This window comes from Balaenoptera ricei, chromosome 2, assembly GCF_028023285.1.
Source record: "Balaenoptera ricei isolate mBalRic1 chromosome 2, mBalRic1.hap2, whole genome shotgun sequence".
Taxonomy (NCBI): domain Eukaryota; kingdom Metazoa; phylum Chordata; class Mammalia; order Artiodactyla; family Balaenopteridae; genus Balaenoptera; species Balaenoptera ricei.
The window spans coordinates 147,621,346-147,642,753 of NC_082640.1; the positions used below are offsets into that span (position 1 = coordinate 147,621,346).

Consider the following 21,408-nt stretch of genomic DNA (forward strand, 5'->3'; position numbering starts at 1 on the left):
TCTAACGACAAGCCAGGGAAGGGGCGCCCTCTGTGGCTGGCACCCCTCCGCCGAACGCGCGGGTGATGAGCCCAGGTCCGAGGGCCAAGACCCAGGCCGCAGGAAGCAAAGGAAACGGGCCATACCTGAAGTAGGAAGGGCGGCCGGGCCTAGGCCGCCTCCCGACCAGGCTCTTGGGCCTGAGCCGGCTGCCCTCGCGTCTGAGAACCAGAGAGCGCTCCCACCTGCCGCCCGGCCCGGGAGCCGCGAGTGGCCAAGACCGCTTCATCCCGCCGCCACTGGGCCTGGTCCAACCCCGCGGTAGCGCTTCCCGCGTGGCTCACGTGCCTCGCCCGGAACTTAGCTCCTTAAGTCAAAGAGCGAGACGCGACTTGGGCTTGGGAGGTGGCTCCGGGGTGCCCAAGGCCATGGCAGCTGCGTTGTCCCCAGAAGCTCAGGCCGCTGCCTCCTCCACGGTCTGGACCTTCGAGGCTAGCCTGGCAGCCTCTGCTCTCAGGGGCTCCGCAGGCCGGGCCACCAGGCCCCGCGCCTGGAGCTGCGCAGTGATGCGGCTCCCAGGACGCGCGCGATTCTCCGTGAAAAGGTGAAGGGGCTCCACCCGGGTCCGGGGGCGGAGAGCAGCGGCGCCCCGAGTCCCCCCCCCCCCCGCCTTGGGAGGGCAGAGTGGCAGGAGCAGCCTCGGGAGTCTGCGGGTGGCAGGAGAAGCTCCTCCAGTTTTCTGTAGCCGGAGACGCGCGGAACGGAAGCCTCTGGCTCCCTAACCTGGAGTTCTGCTTGCAGACTTGACCAAAGACCTCCAGGCGGGGGAGGCGGTAGGAGTGAAGCCCCCTTCAGCCGCAGCCGCCGCTGCAGGCGCGGCGGCGGCGGCGGAGCAGAGGAACAGCCGTTCCGTGCGGGGTCAGTGCCAGGTGCCCGACTAGCCCTCAGGGTGCGGGGAAGAGCGGCGTGACAAGGGTCACTGCTCAGCAAACTCAGAGTTCGCCCACAAGCGCCAATGCCACTGCCTCTTCCTGGAAGCTTCCGCTTCATCTCGGGGTCAAGCCCAACCTGTCATATCCGGAGAATAGTTCAAGACAGGCGGTGCCCGGCCTCAGCGGCCTCTTTCTCCCTGCCCGCAGCTCGTGGTGCTCTGGGGACTCTTGAGTCCCCACCTGCTAAGCCATATTCAGGAACCGTCGGCCAAGCCCCTTGGCCTCCCGAGCATTTAATGAAGCTTCGTTCTCAGCCAAGAGGTCAAGGCAAGCAGGCAGTGGGTACCCGAACAATCCTGTGTTCAGATCTAAAACGTAAAAAATTTAAAAATCGCCCTAGTATATTCTTGTTTTCATTTTACTTGATAAAATTCTGTAAGATTTCATCCTAAAAACTATTTATAAGCCGTTGTTCATTACTTTGGGCTCTCCTTATGAAATCTGTAAAGGAGAAATCGAAAAGTGGCTTTTGATTCAGTTAAACTGTGAAGCCGAGAAGGTAAATTGGAGGTCCCTTAACAGCAGGTCCTTGAAGATTTCCTCGAGGAAAAAAAAAATATGGTTAGTTCCCCCTAATGATTGCTCTAAAATGATTGCCTAGAAAACTCAAAGCAATATTCAGCTTTCTCGCCTCCTCCTGCTTGTCCCTGGTTTAGCCAGACTGAGAGGAGGATGGTGAGGGAGGCACATTGTGCAATTTCTTATTAAACACATCTGGAATTTGCGCACTCTGGATCGAATGCCAGGGATTTTACAAAGAGTTTATGACTGTGACAGAAAATTGTCCTTTTAACGAGTTTACAAGCAGTAATCACAGGGGCTTTTACAGGACCGGCCCACTCTGCTCCTTGCCAGATTTGCAGACATTTCCAAGATTCACCAACCAAGGGAGCAGGAAGTGGGCCGGGGTGCCCAGGGAGACAGAACTTCCATGAGTCTAAAATTATACTAAACAGAGCTGGAAGAGTGGGGGGTAGTCATCTGGGGTAGGAAGAGAGGGCATGTAAGAAATTAAAGTAATTGGCCCTTCCTATTTTTCAGGGAGATTTCCGCGGTGTCCTTTGAAGCCTGTCAGGGTCATTGAAAGCTATCTTTGTGCAGGGTGTTTGTTTTGGGGAGTGAATGTGAAGAATGCGAGGAGATCCCCTGTGAGAGCCCCTCCTGCAGAGGGTGGCATTTCTCCGTGGCCCAAGACGTGGAGAATAAACACCCTAGTGACTTAAATAAACACCAACTTAATGATCCAAAACACTAACAAGGGAGATTGGGACCCTGAGCTCCCAATCCAAAGGATGGTCTCTGAGCGGCTGTGTGAACATCTGTCCATCACTGAGGGGAAAAATGACTTTATAAGTAAAAGTGACTATAGTTAAGTACAGTGACCCTTTCTCCCTGGAACTCAGTCACAGCCATTTAGCATTAAAAAAAATAAAACAAACTCATAATAAGAAGGCCTTAATCTCCCCACCTCCCCCCTCCACTTCTAGATCAGGACAGGAAAGATAGGAAAGAGTAAGAAAGAAATGAATATATTAATGGTGACACAGATGGTGAAAAATCAAAATTATGAAACTGTCATGTCAGAAAATAGACTTCCTCTGGGAAGTAATATTTTACAAAGCACAAGCAAGCCAATCCTGTTATCCTGAGTAGAATTTTAATAAATAATGCCATTTGTTTCACTAATTTTAAAAGCTAAATACAAAGATACATCATTTTTGCCCCAGGCAAAAATAATTTGGAGCCTACATGATTACTGGGGTTTTTCTGGACACTATCAGGCAGCACGGCAAAGAACTCCTGTCCTGTTGGTCTGCTTTCTATTTGTACAGAGTAATTCACAATGTTGCTATCCTTGTACAAGTTCCCTTTTTTTTTCCCCCAAGCAGATAAATTATTTTACTTTCACAGTCTTGTCATAAATTTGTTAATAATACAAAAGAGCTAACATACGAATGATGTGGAGAAGAGCTAGTGGTAAACAAAACTGCATCTCTAAATAATAAAAAAATAAATAAATACCCCAAAGCTAAATTCACTCTTTTTCTGTCATATAATTAACTCAGTCACCACTCCTGGTTCAGGGGATGGCCTTCAAAGTACCCTGCAATTCATAACCACCATTAAGTAAGAAAGCAAGAAAACTACTCGTTTAAAAAAAATGGGGTGGGGGCCCAATGACAGCAATACACAACTCACCTTTCAGAAACAAAATCAGTACTCCTGGTGTTCTACTAAGTTTTAATTTAGACTGGTTTAGGTACAATAGAAAAGAAACCTGAAAACACATGCTGTTTTAGTAACAAATACCAGGTTGCTAGATTTGTTACGTATTTTTGCAAGCTAGAAACTAGGAACAGGAGAAACCCTTAACAGGAGTAGGCTACATATAAGAAAGCTTCAAGGGCATGAGAAGTAATGGCATTCAGGAAAGTGTTTTTTCACACTGGTACATTTTTAAAGTTTGCCATAAAAAAAACCCAAGAAAACAAACAACAACCAAAAACCCCCACTAAATTTGACAAAAGTATTTGTATTACTAATGGTCACTTCTATTTCTAACTGCCTCACATAGACAGCATTAAGACATTTAGGCACTTGTTTTTTCCCCTAATACTGTTCTTTCATTTTAATCTACATAAAATTGTTTAACACTAAATATGAAAATGTAAACTTGATTTTCCCCATCAAAAAAAAGTTATAAGATTGTATTTTTCCTATTCACCTTAAGAATGCAACCAGTTCCTCCCAGGCTGGAGGATCTTTTCACTGTTTTGATCTCCTCTCTCTCTCTCTCTCTCATTTTCATTTCCTTTTCCTCTTCTCAAAACATTTTTCCATAAATAAATTAAAATGAAATAATTAAAATCCAGTTGATTTGTAATTCCCATTGATTGAAAAAAAAAAAAAGAAAGGCTACTGAAGCAGGAACACGGGTTGCCCAGAACCAAGACTGGGAGACTGGATGTTTTTGTTTGTTTGGGTTTTTTTTTTTTTTCTTTTCCCTGATCTCCACACTGGGAGGGAAAATAATGCAAAAGTGGAAAGAGTTGGAGAGAAGAGGGCACTAAGCTTGAGATCGCTGTTGGGTTTGAATTTTAAAAAAGATATTTGTGAAAGTCCACCATTCCTTTATGCGCAAAGAACCCCAGAAACAAGCTGCAAAAATGTTCCTGATTTCTATTTACAGGTGTCCCTAGTCGCTGCTTCGAGGCCCCAATCCCTCCCCCTTAGGACCCCAAGTCCACCAGACTGGAGGTGAGGGGGCCCAGCAGAGAGTCCTGGAGCTGATGCTGGTGGGCTTGCAGGCCGTGGGTGGGCTGAGAGGCGGTTAAACCTGGGAGAGAATAGTTTGAGCTCCTGGCGTGGCTCATATTGCCCTGCAGCAGAAGGACCGAGTTCTGGTCTGGACTTTGGGGAGGTGAGAATTCTTCTTCTGAGCTGGACATGAGCGGCTTGCCCCCTTCCAGAGGAGAGAGTTGATTCTGCTTGTTGGAGGAGGAGTTATTGTTTTCAGTGTTCTCCCTAAGAAATAGAGGACAACACCATATGGTTAAAAAAAAAAAAAAGTGTGAGATGGAGGGAGGGGAGCTGGAAGGAGGAAAGGGCCATTGTGCAATCAGTCATTGACCCAAATGGAGAAGCTCTGCCCTCTCACCCATCCCCAAGGGTCCTAGGGGAAATGAAGAGGCAGAAGAGACTTGAGAAATGGGGAGCTACGGACAGAGCTCCTGGGAAGCCAGGTCATTTCCTCTTCCAGATTTTAGAAAGCCAGATCAGCAGGGCTTATTTGAAACACAAAAATTATTTCTAAATTTTTGTTCAAGCAGTTATTTTAAAATACCTATCAACAAGTATCACATTTAGAAGTAACGAAATTTGAAAATCTTCCAACAAATGATTGTTGGTGATGAAGAAAATGATCGGGGGACGAACAGCACCCAATGGTGGTGAACCAAGTCAATTGTCCTGTTCCCATCTGAGGAAACAATTAACCGTCGAGTTTCCCTGCCCCTGCCCGGAGGTTGTGGTCTCAGAGACACAGGACAGGTCATGGGAAGTGGTGTCCAGAGCGGCCCAGTGACCTGAGTAAACACAGGGAGCGCAGCCAGTCTCTCCGATTTCATCAGGGAGTGGGCCCTCGGGCCTGGCTTAAAGGACGGCCTTTTTGAAACTAACGTCTACCTGGAACTGTACTGTCCCTGTCTCCGTGTTACTCGCTCAGCCCGAAGTCCCTCACGGCCCTCTCTCAGACTCCCTGCGGGCATCCACACCAGCGCACCCATTCCCCACAGGGGAACTTCGCGACCCCGCACAGCCGGAGCCTGTGTGATGAACCGGGATCTCAGTCTGGGCGCTCGGTGCTGGTGAACTGCAGGGTCTCTTGTAGCCCTCGGCGCTTCTGCCTTCAGAGGGCTCGGCCGTCCTCCCCACCGCGGAGCCCGCCTGTCTCCCCAACTCTCTCCCCATCTCTCGCAGTCTCTCTCTCCCAGAGAGCCCATTTCAGCTGAATTTATCCAGACTCTGCTTTTCCGCCCAGAGGGGAACAAGGCGGCGACATCTTCGGCCCCCAGGCTCCGAAGCGAACAAAAGAAACCCAGCCAACTCGGGAGCTTAGGTTTCCCCCAAACTGCCCGGCTCCCCGAAGCGCTCTCCTCCCTACCGCCGCCGCCGCCGCCGCCGCCTCCCACACGCTCTTCCGAATCTCGGTCGGAAACTCTACAGCAAACGAGTGGAGCCGGGCCAGGTGGCCGGGTGTGTTGGCGTGAGGAGGGCGGGGGCAGAGACAGGTTAAAAAAATATTGCCTTCTGAGCTCCGGGGCGAGAGAAGTCTGCGACTGGAGACCCCTTCCTCACCCGGGGAGGGGGGGAGGGGGGGCGGGGGGCGGCGCGGACAGCGGGACTGACCAGCCGCGGCTCCCGGCCAGGCGCGAGGGAGCCGACGAGGAGCAATCGTTTCTGGGCTCTGGGCGCCAGGGAGTAAATGCAGCGCCAACTCTCCCAAAGCTCTCTTTTCTGTGGATTTCTTTTGAAAGACTCCTCCCTTTGTACAGCTAGTGCGCAATGAAGCGACCTCTCACCCAGAAGACTACCAGGACAGAGCGAGTGAAGGACGGGGCGGGAGTGGAGGCTGAGAAGTTTCAGGCCAGCTCCACCCTCACGGGGAGCAAGAGGAGAGAGATTCGAGACCCTCAGCCCCCAGCGAACCCCTCTCCTCGCGATACCAATCAATACTGCCCTTCTAAGCGGATCTAGAAACTCACTCTCCACCCGCCACTCCTCGCCCCAGCCAGCCAAGGAGGCATGAAAAACAAACCTAGCGCCAACATTTCCCGACACTCACATCCCAGGAAACCCACGCGCGGACGCTCAAATCAGATGAGCAACCCCCCCGCCCCACCCCTAGCGAGCGATCTCAGAGTTCACGAACTTTCGCCGCAGTGCCGCGGAAGCCTGGGCGCCGCCCGGCGGAGGGCTCCGGCCGGCTGGGTGGACACGGTGGCTGGTGCCTGCGGGGGCGGGAAGGGGCGGCGGGGACAGGAAGGCTTCCCGGGGTCGCCCGATCAGCGGGAATCACTCCGCGTACCTTTCCTTGGCCTCGGCGGCCCGGTCTCTTTGCCTCCGGTTCTTAAACCAGTTGCTGACTTGGGTGGTGGTGAGGCCGGTGGCCTCGGCCAGCTCCCGCTTCTCACGCGGCGAGGGGTAGGGGTTATGCGCGTACCACTCCCGCAGCACGCCCCGCGACTTCTCCTTGAAGCAGTAGCTGGTCTCTTCGCCGTCCCAGATGGTGCGCGGCAACGGGAATTTTCGGCGCACCCGGTATTTGCCCACCGCGCCCAGGGGCCGGCCGCGCAACTTCTCGGCCTCCACGTAGTGCGCCTTCAGCCACAGTTGTTGCAGCTTGGGGTGGTTGTGAGGCGAGAACTGGTGGCTCTCCAGGATCTTGTAGAGCTCGCGGAAGTTGCCGCGGTGGAAGGCGACCACGGCCTTGGCCTTGAGCACGCTTTCGTTCTTGTGCAGGTGGTCGCAGGCGGGCAGCGACCACAAGAACCTGCCCAGGCGCTCCAGGTTCCCGCCTTGCTGCAAAACCTCGCATACGCACGCCACTTGCTCCTGCGTGAAGCCGAACGATGGCAGCATCGACATGGCTGGGGCCTGCCGGGGCGCACTGCCCTGGCGCACGCGGCAGGGAGCAAAGCCGAAAAAGCAGGAGGAGGCAGCCGCAGGGAGGGGGGCGCGGCTGCTCCTAACCCCCTCCCTAGGCTTTGCGAAGGCTAAAAAGCGAGTCGAGGCTTGGGGACGGGCGGCCGAGTTAGTGGAGGAGGAGTAGGACGCGCGCTGGACAAGGAGCGTCCGGCTCACTCCGCAGCTTTTCGGGCCTCGCTGGCTCCGGCCTCCCGCCGGGTGGATGCTGCTTGTTGCCGGGGAACTTGGTTTCTGTTCTCCCCGCAGCTGCCTTAAAGCGCGCAGCGTCCCCGGCGCGCTGATTGGCTGCGGGCGGCGCCTATCCGGGGCTGGCCAGCCCGCGCGCCGCCAGGCCGGGCCGCGAGGCCGCGCCGCCCCGCGCGGGGAGGGCGAGGCTGTGCAGCGAGGGATAGGGAGTGGTGGGAGGAGGGGGACCGCGAGCGGTGGGAAGCGAGGTGGGGAGGGGGGAGGGAGCGGTGCTTACCGGGGACGGGGGTGGTGGGAGTGGGTGAGCGCGTCAGGACCTTGAAAAGTGAGCCCCCTCTGCAGTGTCACCTAAGGGCAGCCGCGCACATCTCTGCACAAATCAATGACTCCAGACCTTCTGATTCGCCTCCTCTCCCTCCATACTCTGTCTCTGTCCCTTGCAGACTTGCCCTTTCCCGGTGAGCTCATATTTAATTACCTTAATGTTGGAATGAATAAGTAATGGATTGATGAATAGCTTATGGAACGCGATAAATAATACAAGAGCAGACCAGTGCTCCGGGCTGCAACCGCTGGAAGAATGGCTTCTCTCCCGGCTGGCTTCAGCTCCAGGAGCCAAACCTAATTTCCTCCTCTCTTCCCTCCTGCCCCCACCGCCCTCCAAAGGGCACAGATACTCCCAGCTGTATAGCGCTTCCCTCATTCTCAAAAGGCCTCGAGTATTTGGGACCACGCAAAGAGTTGTGTAGAACATAGTTGCTGAGCAGATAGAGATGCCGAGGGTTCATTTGTGATTTGGTATCTTAATGTTCTATGGTTTAAGTGGGCAGGCTTCTGGACTCGGTTTCCCCATTAGCGCGGTTGCATTTTCCAAGGCCACCTCTGCTACCGAGGAATGCCGAGAAGATTTACTTGCTATTAGCAAAAATGCTTTGGGAACCTCGCGCGAAAGGCGCTGGATGGGGTGTAAATTAAATAAAACTGTGTCCGGCTCCAATAGCCCTCCGGTTGTAACATAATCCTTGCCCTGTTCTGAGAGGGACACTGCCCTCAAAGCGAGAACGACAGCGGCTCCAAGAAGATTAAATAAAGAGGTGTGTGTGTGTGTGTGTGTGTGTGTGTAGATTGCAATGCTGGCCTATTTTACTGCCAGGGAATGAGAGATGTCTTGCAGTTTCAGTCCTATCATCTGTTATTTTGTGTATGTGTGGAGAATGCTTATTAAAACTACACAAACAAATGAAGCTGTAATTATCTTAAGCCTCATTTGCACACCTTGTTCCAAAGCAATTATTTAAAAGATTTTGAAAACAATTAGCGTCTCTAAACAAAGATAATCTATTGTCAGAGCTGAGACTGGCAGGAGATAAGAACAATGCGTGGAGATAAGGGGAGCCAAACGGTGGAAGGAGAGTGACTTTATGACTATACTTATCTCTGATTAGATAAGTTCAAAACAGAATTTTAAGTACACTTCAAAAATGCTTTTGATTTAAATGTCTCCTCTTAGTGAATGCAAGGAGCAAACTCTAGGTTCTTTAAACTTGCTTGTCTTCTTTAAATATGTTTTGATTCCATCAGCAAGAGCCCAGCATCGCAGAACCATTTACATATTGAGACATAAGTGGGAGTGGAAGAAGGAGAAGCACTGTGTGTTTCCCCTTGTATTATTTATATGGTTTTAAAATAATGCACCCAGTCCAATTCACCCTGCAATGTACATCTTAAACTCATGAAGGGTTTCCACTCCCTAGCTGTCTCTCAGGAGGCTCCGAGTAGACATGAAGCTGCTTCTACGCTGAACTCCCAAACAATGCTTTTTGCATCTTTGAAACCCTGCAGTATCCCATGCAATTAGACCTTGGAAATAGATGCTGATATTTCAATATGTTTGGGATTATTTTTAAATGCATTTAATGGGTGCATATTATTTCAAAAGAGCCCCTACCACACTGTGTGCCCAATGACTTACTTTCTAAACTGGAAACCTGGCAAAGCTGAGCCCATGCCCATGTGTCTGGTAATTTTCCCCGGCGGTCTTATTTTAGTGCTCATGATGTTTCAGATGAAGTCTTGAGGAGCTGCAGTGTCCTGCCAGAAGGAACGTCTCTGCTTGGAACAGTCCTTATTGACATGGCAGCTGTGTGAGGACTGGAACGGAGGCTTAAACTCGGCTCTAAAAAATCAGTTAATGCCCTAAAGTCTGGAGCGAGAATTACAATGTTTGTGTGTGTTAGAGGAATGGGGGGGGGGGGGAATGGGCGGGAGTCTGTAAGTACAACCAAGTCTCTTAAAAGACAAACGGTAAATTGAGTATGGGGTGTACTTTATAATTAACAATTTTGTATAAGGAAATGAGGCACAGCTTGGACAAATAAGGGCAGGTATTGATTTACAGGGAGCAGAGAGATGACAATTAGACACCAATATGACCACCTTTTTTCCGGCTTCCTCCAGACCTCCCTGCCCACTTCTTTTCATCTCTCTTCAAAAGGAATCAAGACGCACTAGACGTTGGCGACAACTGGGAAGACGACCGTGTGGATGCCGCGATTGCGGGCACCGGGGTTGATGTGATGTGGTGCTCGTCCTTGGAGGCCGTGCCCGGGCCCGCCAGCCTTTCTCCTAGCGTTCAATCCAGTAGATCGCGTGACTAGAAAGGAAAAGTGCCTTTCGCTTTGTACCAACCAGCCTACCTGCTATTTCAATCCCTCGGTTAGGGGAACCAATCGTTATAAATGTTAATTATTGGCTCAGATATATAAGGTTTCCCAAAATGGAACCTTTCACTGAAAACCACTAAAAGAGGTAAAATGACATGAATTTACAAACCACATAAACCAAATGATCCATTTTAAATCGCACACAGAAAGGTTTGAGTTGTTCTAGTAACTTAAAACCTTTTGCTGTCAATGCAAATCACAAGAAAACAGAGATGCGGCGGAGATTTAAAGGCAACGAGCAACTCTAGCTGCTGCCCTCGCCGCTTCGCGGCTCCCGAGGGTAACGCGGCTGGAAAGGAGCTCCCAACACCAGGTTTCTGCTCTCCTGTGCCTCCTTCCGTGCAGGTAACGGCCGGGTGCGCACAACTGGTCTATGGAAATGTCAATGCAGAGGCACCAGTTGGTGCTGGGGTTTCTCAGTCAGGTTGACATAAGGCCTTGGTTCAAAAACCTCTGGCTGGGACTCACTTGTTTCCCTTCTGGCTTGGAGCGAGATGCTTTGAGGCTCCCGGCCGGCTTTCTTGGAATTCCTTTGCCATTAAGAGCGACAGCGGGGATTCTACTCTACCTACAGATATTTGGAAGGGAAGGGCTTCGGGAGGTGTCTCTTCAATAAATTAGCGTCGTCGCTCTGGGGCAGTGAGAAGACTCCCCAAATCCTGGCTGAAGTGACAACGTCCATCTTTTTCCTCTACTTGGTCGGAAACTCCAGGTGCCCTCGACCCTCGGGATCCCGGGCTCCGATGGCGGCGCGGCACCCGAGCAGCCGCCCACCTGCCTCCTGGGGGACGCTGCTCCCCACGAGCTCTGAATAGGCCGAGGGCTCAGGCAGGGCGATGTGCGGACCCAAAGGAGAGAAACCCAAAACCAGTCCATTAGTAAATGAGTTTTGTGTTGTCAAGGTTCTTTCCCATCCACTTGCTGTTCTGAAAAATAGATCACGTTTCGTTATCTTTAGTGGGAATCTGCAACGTGACACCGGATCCGCGCGGCCCCCGCCTCTCTCTCCCTCCCTTTCTTCCAGCCTCGCTTGGCCGGGCCAAGGGGAGCCGGCCGGCCTCCTTGGCTTATTTCTGAACAATGAAGATTTGTCTGTTCCCCTAATATATTTATGTATGGAGGTAGGGAGGGAGTTTTCTCCTGGAAGCGGGAAGCATGCGAGCAGAGCCTCCCGCTTCCTTGGTGCGAAAACGCAGCGGCAGCCCAAGACGCCGGGAGACTGCCGCCCCCTGCCCACACCTGGACAAACAGAGCGGGCTGCGAGCCCAGCTTGCTGCTAAAAACCGTACCGCCCCGCGCGGCTCCTGAAAATACAGTCTTCACATTGTTCCGGGGTCGGGGAAGGAAGAGAGAGGAGAGAGAAAGGCTGAGACACACCACCGCGAGGGAACTCAGATTGGACGGGGACAGTGCTGGAGTGTGTGTGTTTGGAGAGGTTATCCTCTCCCTCTGTGTGTGTCCCCAGGTCTGGTCTCTCTCTGTGTCTCTTTCTACCTCATCCTCTCTTTTCAATCTGAAAGAGGAAGCTCATTCATTCTGTGTGTGTGAACCTCTGATTCCTTCATTCTCTCTTTTATTCTCTCTTATCTCCATCTCACCCTCTGTCCCTTTCGTTCCCTCGCTGCCTCATTCTCATTCTTCTCCGCGTTTCTCTCTCTCCTCTCTCTCTCTCTCTCTCACACCACACCCTCTCCTCTCTACCTGGATCCCTCTATTCTCTTTTTCTTTCCTCCTTCTCTCTCTCTCGTTCCTCTCCCTTCCTCATGACTCTTGGCGCCTGCGCCTGCTACCCCAGGAGCTGTGAGGTCTCACAGAGCGTGCTGTGCTGTATCGGGCACCCAGGCAGCGCAGGGCGAGTAGACTCTGAAGTCCGGGCACGGGCGTCTGGCTCAGCTGGTGGGGACCCGCCACACTGAGTGGTGGTGTGGTTAAAAAGGTGGGGGCACCCATGGAGGACTGAGGAAGGTGGGCTGGCCACCTGGGGGAAAAAGGGCAGATTTAAGCTGCGCTCTGCGAAGACTCAGGCCCAGAGACTTGCCAACCGCCAGATTTGAGTCAGAAGACACCACTCAACATTAGGTAGATGCCAAGCACCTTTCTGGAAAGTGAAGGAGAGCGTTCTAAGAATCTGTTCTTAAGAACCTAAGACACTCTTGCCTCCTTTGCGTTATTAATATTAACTTAGGGCAAGAGTTCTTATCTTCCATTGAATTTCCAATCAACTGTTTTGTCAGCTAATGTACATCCTGTATACTGCATCTGTCTAAGCTAAGAAGAATTTCCTTTGGGGAGGTGAAAGCCTGCAGCTCCTCCTGTTCAGAGGAAAGTGCTAGTGATGGTAATGCAGGGTGACACTAAATAAACAGTTAGGGTGGACTGGAAAGATGGAGTTAATTATCCAGTGAGCTGCGTTTCAGCCCAGACCATCAGGGGCTGATTTGTTTTGGCTCATAGTCCGAGGAAGGAGACAAACCACTCTCTTCTCTACATCTCTTAGGGATCCTGATCGTTCCTGTCTCAAACAAAACAAAAAACAAAAATCGCTACCCAGTTATCACTGTTTCAATTAAAATTTGGTCTATTATTCCTCTGCAGACTCTGCGAAAATGTCCACTCCATTGCCCCATAGCCCTTGAGAGAAGACCCAAAATGACTCAAAAATGGCCTCCTTAAGTCTTTTTTTAGGGACCCACTGGTAAGGAAAGTGAACATGCAGAACTCCTCCCCATCTCTCTTCACTTAGATTCTTAAAATAAGTTTATAAAAACACGTGTTTATAAAAACTAGATGTTGGCCTGATTTTCACATTGATTTCCCCCCCCCCCAAATAATCAGGCTTCGTGAAATTTTAGATGGAATTAGATTTATTGTTTGCGTGATTCACTGACTATCTGGTTTCCTCAGGTAAGCCGGAACTTATATATAAATCCTAGTAACTTAAAACTTTTCCCTCCTCACTTTGCTCTTCCCTCCTTCCCTTCACCCACCTCCCCTCTCCGCCACATTCTGATATTAATAATCCCCGGCTGCCCCTCTTTCCGGGTCATTACGGTACTGCTGGTCTCTAATCAATCCTAATGCGATGGCAATTGGAGTCCCTGATGACTGCGGCTCGGGTTTCTTGTAATGGCTCTACCACATTTTCCTGGACCTCCTTCTTTAACCTGAGATGCCAGGGGGACGAGTCCCTTCTCGGCTGCTGATTACTTCAAGATGTGGGGGCTGGTTTGAGCAGAAGGGGAAAGAGACACGCGCACAGCGTGGCTACCACTACAGGCTGGGCGGCTGCGGCGAGCAAGGCGTCTGCCCGCCGGGAGCCGGCACCCCAACGCCTTTTGCTACTCTCTCTTTTCTTTTCTCCCCATTTTCCAGGCCCAAACTCACCCTGGTGGACCGAGATGAAGATTCTTAGAGGTTTTCTGTGTTTGTTTGTTTTGTTTGTTTGTTCCCCTGGTGCGGAGACGCCTCGTGGTCTCTGGGCCTCTCCAGTTCTCCAGGGTTCCCACCCTACAGCGTCCGCCCGGGCGCCCGGGCTCCCGGGCCAGGCCTGCCCCTCGCTCAGGAGTGAACGCCTCTCCCCAGTCATCAGGGCCGGCTCCTCTTTCCTCACGGCTGTTTTCTCCCAGTGCCATTCTCCCTCTCCAATTTTAGTGTAGTTGTCCCGAAACTGGATTCTTCCTCATCTCTCCCTCTGACCCTTGACCTCTCTTCCCTTCCTTATCCCAACAATGCCTGAAGCTCCCAACCTGTTCCTGACCCAAAGCCGAGGCCAGAAGCTTGGCCCTGTCTTGCCGGGATATGACCCCTTCTCTCCAGATCTCTGAAGGAGATCATCGCTCTGAATCCTTAACCTCTAGGGATAAAGGCCCAACACTTCTTTCTGGTTGGTGCCATTGGGAAAGAGAACCAAGAGTGGGAACTTGCGCCGTACCTCCCTCTCCCTGGCCGAAATCTTCTCGCTCGCCTCCCTACCCCTGTCCAGGCCCGGCAGAAAACCGATCACCACCTTCGCGGCATTTATATTCTTCCATTTCTCAGCCTAAAGCCATTTAGCGTAACCTGAGCCTAGGATAATTGCCACGTTTCTGCAGCGATACTTTTAAAAACAAGATAATGCTTCTGAATTGCGGAAGAAAGTGCTGCGGACAAATTGGGCGCTGAGCTGCCGAGACGGTTCGCTTTGTTAGGGGCAGCCGGTGGTTTGTGACTCAATTAGTGCATTTCTGGGAGCCGCCTGCGCTCTGCAGCCGGGTGAGCTTGAGGCGAACTCCCCCTGTGGCTCCCGGGCGCCGGGAACGGTTAGGAGGGGAAGGGGAGCATTTCAGGCCTCTATGTCGGTGCAAATCCACGCCATGGAAAATGTTTCTGCATTCCCATACGAGAACATTGTTTGGGCGCTAAAGAATCCAGGTTTTCGCGGACAGAAGCTTGACTGCCTCTGTTCCCTAATGGGCCACGCGGCATTTGTCTGAAGCAGCAGTCCTCTGGGCTGTGGAGAACGAAATACGGGGTGGAGGGTGCCCACTCACGCATGCCCCTCCGCGCGTCTCGCCCACCCGTCTGGGCTTGGATTTTGCAACCATTTCCAACATCGTTGCTGTACTTGGCGCAGCCCTGCTGGAAGCCGGCAGGGTAAGGCTTCCAGGCAGCCGGCGGGCCGCGAGGGGCGCTTTTAGGGCTTGGAGCAAGGCTGTAGGAGTTTTCCTTACCTCTACTCCAAGTTCACCCGCCACCCCCACCCATCACCCTGCTTGCAGGCCCGCGTCAACGCCTCGCTGGCGCATTCTGGGGTCCCCGATAAGCTGTTCTGCCAGGTGTGCGCCGGCGCGAGGGAGAGCTCGCCGCGCAGCGTACTCGGGGCCCCGCCCGCCGGCCCGCTGTGCCCAGCCTGCGAGAGCCGGGCGAACCCACGCCCCGCCGCCCGCGCCAGGAACCCCTCCCCGGGGCCGCGTTCGAACTCTCGGGTGCCGCGTCTGCGCCGGGGACGGCTCCGCCCAGTTCTACAGCCAGAGGTTGGGCGCTCGGGCCGAGCCGGCCCAGTGGCCCAGACTTGAGAAGGCTTCGGAGCCCGCCATTCTCTCGGGTTGTTCCCCTGGGTGGTTCTGGGGGCCGAGAGGCGTAGGGGCGTAAGGAAGGAGGGGACAGGGCCGAGGAGGGCGGGGGCGAGAAGGAGGCGAGGGGAGGTCAGCAAAGCTGGGAGGGGGTGCAGGCCGGCGGCGGGCACGGCGGGAGGAGAGAGAGGGCGCTGTCTTCCTGGCAAAGGATGCCTGGCCGGCAGGAACCGAAACAAAACAAAAAAAGAAAGAAAAGAAAAGAAAGGAAAAGAAAATCTGCCCGGCCGAGCCCCGGGGGTGAGGGACGCGCGGCGGGGAGGGGCAAGGGTGGCATAGCGGATTCTCAGCCCACAGCCTGGCAACAGCTTCTCCAGCTGCGGCCCTAGTAGCGCCGCGTTGCCCCAAGCGGAACTCGCAGGAAGGGAGTCTTCTTTGGCCCTAAAGGGCGCCCCACAGTTGCCTTCCTTCAGAGCCATCCCTCCCTCGCTTTCTCCTTTGGAAAACTGGAGGCGTCGGGATAAGGTCTGCGACGCTTCACTGGCGATTGCGGTGCCCCAATGTGCCCAAGGCGAGCAAGGGATAGAGGAGAATCCGGATCTCCTTTGCCCGAGCGGAGCCCACTTTTCGGTTTCCAGAGTCCTGCGGAAGGAAACCGCAACGGCAACCAATCCTTCCCATCGAAGCGCCGCAGCAAGCGGCCTCACCTGATTTGGCTGCGCCTTGCCCAGGAACAAGGAAGAGGTAGAAGACCCTCTTATTTACTGTCATCGATTGGCCCGGGTGCACACTTGGAGACCAAAGGGTCCCGAGGACAATTACTATCAACCGTTCCCCACCCAAACCCACAAATCTAAAAACTGAATTTATATTAATTCGGGAGAAACTCCTCTATCGTTTGCAAAGGATAATGTGTTCTTGTCTCTCCATGCTCATTATGAACAAGTCAAAGCAAAACAAAAGGATCTCATGTTTTGAAAGGTCCCTCTGTATTAATGAACGTAATTAAAGGCCCTCCAGGTTTGCTCATAGATACTAGAACCGATCATCCGCCGGAGAGTCCCAAGTTCCAGTCCCCATGTGAATTTCCTGGGGAGTCGTGACTCTTCCATAGCCCTTCCAGTAGAATCCAGGTGTCCCTGTAGTTCTGCCTTTAGCAAGAGAGCTATTTCCTAGGAGTAACTGGGTGGGCTGCAATCCGCCTGCCTCTCTTCACATTGAGAAACGCTTCTCTTGTGGGAACGTCTGTTTCTATTCATCCGATTTTCTAATTTCTTTGATCAGCCTAAATATTTTCTTGGCAAACGGAAATTGACCATGCCATGAATATAACAACCTGCTTGGAAAGAAGCTATTTTGTTTCGAAGCAGCAAGGGGGAAAAAGGCGGGGGTGGGGGGCTGGGTGGGGGGAGCAGAGAGCTGGCTGGTAGGAATGCCTGTAACAGTTTCCTGAAAGTACGTCTTTTTCAGTCTCTGAAGCAGTTTTGTGAAAGCTGCCTTTCCCCCCAATATAGTTTCTTCCCTTTCTCTCCTCCCCTCAGATAAACACACACCTGGTCTCCTAAAAGTCTTTGATACTCTTTATTAAAAAAAAAAAAATAGAACTTCAACTGACGCCTCTGGAGAATTTCCCTTTAAAACATAGATGAAAGGCAAGGTTAATACAACGTTCTCTTAATCCCTTTGCCTTGTGAGTCAAAATAAATGTTTTCTTCTGCATGTGATTGTACATCCTGCCATTTGGCTGTGGCTATAAGGAAATCGACCGGTAATAAAAGTGTTTTGAGGCTGTGTATTAAATGCAGTTCTCCTGAAATCAAGGGGTGGGGGGAGGGAGGAGCCTTACTTCACAGGCAAGAGTTGGTGGGTTTCTGAAAAAGCTGCAAGAAAAGGACCTTTCACCTCTCATTAGTGATGCCATCAGTGCTCGGGCAGAGTGGGGCTGAGGTCATGTTACATATGGCACACAGTCTGCTCAGCACTTGAAACGTCAGCTTTGAAATTTTAGAGAGGGGAAAGGTCATCTTTAATAAGCTAAAGTCTGGGCCTCCCATTGCCCTCTTCGCAAACTGGGTGGGTGTCCATATGCTTCAAACCTGCATAAGTTTTTTTTTTTAATTTGCAGTTTTAAGCTGAGTTTTTTTCACATCTTCATTTAAGCTGTAATGTTTTCAGCTGTTAATACACCAAAAGGCCTTTCATTTTTATAGCAACTTTGTCATCTTTCCTTTTTTCATGCAAACATAAAACCGTCTGTTCTGAGTGATAGCTTTTTAGAACTCAACTTCCCAGGAGAAATGAAGTGTATCTGTCCATCTGCATACATGGATCCAGACATGTGGGCTCTAGGGTTACCCTTCTGAGTGGGTAATTTAGACTTCACTTTTGTACACTACATAATTTACTGAACCTTCAAAACATTAAAACTTCCATATTATGTAAAAGCTCTAGTTTCTGGAAACTTCCTGGTACTACGAAAATTTTTCATGCCATTTACTGAAATTTCACATTTTATTTTTACCATGTGGGGGAAACTCTCAAATCAGAATATGCTGATTCTTCTATAAGGTTTAAAGTTAAGGCTGACAGATGCTATAATGGTAGATACAACACTGAAAAAAAAGTGCTAATATCTCACTTCCTTGTTCAAAAAATATCAGGAACATTTGTGAATGTTTAATCCTCAAATTTGTTCAAGAAGTGATGTCAATCAAACCCAAGCCACTGAACTATACCCAGATCTCGTCGTTGTCACTGTCAATATGGATATAAACATTTTTCTTTCATGTCACTCTGCAAGTAACTTCTCAATAGTAATTTGTCATTTATTCAGTTCCAGAAAGTTTTTTACCTTCTGGACCTACTATCCAAGAAGAGCAGCCTCAGCACACCATTTCATGTATTCCTCACTTTTTTAAAAAAAAATTATTTTATTTTATTTATTTATTTTTGGCTGCATTGGGTCTTCATTGCTGTGCGCGGGCTTTCTCTAGTTGTGGTGAGCAGGGGCTTCTGTTCATTGTGGTGTGCGTGCTTCTCATTGCAGTGTCTTCTCTTTGCAGAGCACAGGCTCTAGGCGTGTAGGCTTCAGTAGTTGTGGCTCGCAGGCTGTAGAGTGCAGGCTCAGTAGTTGTGGCACATGGGCCCAGTTGCTCCACGGCATGTGGGATCTTCCCAGACCAGGGATCAAACCCGTGTCTCCTGCATTGGCAGGCGGATTCCTAACCACTCTGCCACCAGGGAAGTCCCTCACTTTTCTTTATGTCTGCCAACCCATTTTATCTGTTTATACATCCCAGATTTTGGTGGTTTTTTTTTTTTTTCCAGCTTTTTTCTTCTACATAAAAGTGACATATTTTGTATTTATAAGATAAGCTTTACTAAGTAAGACAACTAAGTGTGATCAGCTTCAACCAGTAGACTCAATGATCTTTTAAGATTCCTTCTCCTACTTTGCAAATTGAAAACACTGAAACAATCTTCAAATACCCTCTTGAGCCAACTAGGCGTTCCTCATTACTAAGGAATTTAATGATTGTGATATGCAGATATGTGTTGCTTTTGCTTTGTCTCTAGTTAGATTTTCAAAAGTCCTTAATTTTGGATGAGCAAAAATTTAAAAGACCAGTCTGCATGATAACAACTGAAACTATAGGTGGGCAGAATAATTTCACAACCAAGAGTGACATCAAGGAAATAATTTATTTCTTTTTTTTGGTAATTAATTAATTTTTATTTATTTATTTATTTTTGGCTGTGCTGGGTCTTTGTTTCTGTGCGAGGGCTTTCTCCAGTTGCGGCAAGCGGGGGCCACTCTTCATCGCGGCGCGCAGGCCTCTCACTGTCGTGGCCTCTCTTGTTGCGGAGCACAGGATCCAGACGCACAGGCCCAGTAGCTGTGGCTCACGGGCCTAGTTGCTCCGCGGCATGTGGGATCTTCCCAGACCAGGGCTCGAACCCGTGTCCCCTGCATTAGCAGACAGATTCTCAACCACTGCGCCACCAGAGAAGCCCAAATAATTTATTTCTAATCACTTTCCTACATTAGCATTTACTGCTAATAAGCTAGTAGACCTTGTGATACTTTAGCTAACCCAAAGCATTTGAGGCTTTGAGGACCCAAATTGTTTAAGTTCAATCGATCTAGTCATTAGTAAGTCAAGATAAAGATGCACGCTGTAGTCTCAGGAAGTGCATATGTGTTTGGGAGAGAGGTATTGTTGCTTTTTTTGTTTTTGACTAAATTTTAAAGCTCCCAAAAATACTCCAGGAAAGTTTAAGGGCAGATTGTGTTACTCCAGTAAGCCTAAAAAACAAGAAGTGAAATATTTATTTCAAGAGGCAGATTCATCATTGACAGGTCAATAACTCATTAAAGGCCCATAAAAGGAATACTAATAATTTACACTTTTTATAGGATCCTTCATTCAGAAACCTTTAACATTTTACAATCTCATTCATCTTCTCAGAACTTTCTCAACTTCTCAGTATTATTCTTATTGCAAAGAGAGATTATTCCTATCACAAAAATATGGCAGAGAGGTTGTACAATTTGCACACAGAATTATAATTCAGAGGCAGTTTGGGGATAAGAACTATGACTCCCAATAAATAAGCAATAAGGATATATTGTACAGCACAGAGAAATATAGTCATTATTTTGTAATAACTTTAAATGGAGTATAATTTATAAAAATATTGAATCACTATGTTTTACACCTGAAACTAATATAATATTGTAAATCAACTACACTTCAATTTAAAAAAGAGCTTTGAATCCCAGCTCCTTTCCCATTTATCTAAAAAGCAATTTTCCATAAAGAGATCAGATTCAAATGATTCTGATTTAGTGAGTCCTTGTAAAATTTTATCAAGTTAGACTCTATAATTCAGGTTCAAGATTTGTGAGAAATTTCATAAATGTCTTTAAATCACTAAGAAAAAGAAAATGTAACATGAAGTGGCACAGTCCACACAGGTCTGGTAGTTCTTCCATCCTGTCTAGAAATAAGCCATAGTCTTGGTGCAAATGTCATGTGGGAGGAGACATACAGATTACAGAACTGTGAGGTAATTACTACAGCTTAACTGTTCCACAGAGAAGCTATTAAGTGTTCATAAACAGGGTTACAATAGAATACATATTCTATGACAAGATTTGGCCTGTATTTTCAATGCTTACAATTCTTTCTTTGGCTTATTTAGGAGAAGAAATACTAGAAATTCCAGAAAATTAAGGATTTGGCTTGTCTTAAGGGCAGTGTTATCACAAAGTTTAGTGGGCATGCAAATGACCTGAGGCACTTGTAAAAATACCGTGGCCCAACCCCCAGAATTTTTGATTCCCTAGGTTTAAAGTGGGATCCTGGAATCTGCATTTTAACAGGCACCTCAAGTAATTTTAATGCAACTGGTTAGTGGGCTATTCTTTTTTTTTTTTTTAATAACAATACTTTTATTTATTTATTTATGGCTGTGTTGGGTCTTCGTTTCTGTGCGAGGGCTTTCTCTAGTTGCGGCAAGCGGGGGCCATTCTTCATCGCAGTGCGCCGGCCTCTCACTATCGCGGCCTCTCTTGTTGCGGAGCACAGGCTCCAGACGCGCAGGCTCAGTAGTTGTGGTTCACGGGCCCAGTTGCTCCGCGGCATGTGGGATCTTCCCAGACCAGGGCTCGAACCCGTGTCCCCTGCATTGGCAGGCAGATTCTCAACCACTGCGCCACCAGGGAAGGCCTAGTGGGCTATTCTTTGAGAGTAAACAATCACTCTGCCTGGTGTAGGAACATAAAAAAGGAATGTCCTATCAGCAGGAATAAAATTTAAACCCCAAATTTTGACCTAACCAGAAATTTATTTTGTATGATTTTCTCTTTTTTTTTTTTTTGGCTGTGTTGGGTCTTCATTTCTGTGCGAGGGCTTTCTCTAGTTGTGGCAAGCGGGGGCCACTCTTCATCGCGGTGCGCGGGCCTCTCACTATCGCGGCCTCTCTTGTTGCGGAGCACAGGCTCCAGACGTGCAGGCTCAGTAATTGTGGCTCACAGGCCCAGCTGCTCCGCGGCATGAGGGATCTTCCCAGACCAGGGCTCGAACCCGTGTCCACTGCATTGGCAGGCAGATTCTCAACCACTGCGCCACCAGGGAAGCCCCTATTTTGTATGATTTTTAAAAATATATTTATTTATTTATTTGGCTACGCCGGGTCTTAGTTGCGGCATGTGGAATCTTTAGTTGCGGCATGCAGGACCTTTTAGTTGTGGCATGCAGGCTCTTA

At 49.7% G+C, this 21,408-nt stretch overlaps 2 protein-coding genes across 2 annotated transcripts in view; both read right to left on the minus strand.

Annotated features, from left to right (window-relative positions):
• Nucleotides 1-970, minus strand: part of C2H14orf39 (chromosome 2 C14orf39 homolog) — a 208,735-nt gene extending 207,765 nt beyond the window's left edge. The window contains exon 1 of the mRNA XM_059914341.1: nt 126-970. Within this exon, the coding sequence (XP_059770324.1) occupies nt 126-268 (143 nt within the window). The 5' untranslated portion in view covers nt 269-970. The remainder of the gene's footprint in view (nt 1-125) is intronic.
• Nucleotides 971-2,609: 1,639 nt separating this feature from the next.
• On the minus strand, nt 2,610-7,391 carry SIX1 (SIX homeobox 1). Its single transcript, XM_059915737.1, has 2 exons — nt 6,559-7,391; nt 2,610-4,496 (listed from the first exon to the last, which is right to left on the minus strand). Exons 1-2 carry the CDS (start codon nt 7,116-7,118, stop codon nt 4,202-4,204), a joined length of 855 nt encoding a protein of 284 aa, XP_059771720.1. The 5' UTR covers nt 7,119-7,391; the 3' UTR covers nt 2,610-4,201.
• Between the last annotated feature and the right edge of the window lie 14,017 nt (nt 7,392-21,408).

Excerpts from the sequence above, each read along its gene's own strand:
- SIX1 (XM_059915737.1), bottom strand. The coding sequence starts at position 7,118 with ATGTCGATGCTGCCATCGTTCGGCTTCACGCAGGAGCAAGTGGCGTGC. Across the intron at positions 4,497-6,558 it reads GCCGCCGAGGCCAAGGAAAG|GGAGAACACTGAAAACAATA; the intron begins GTACGCGGAGTG and ends TCTATTTCTTAG.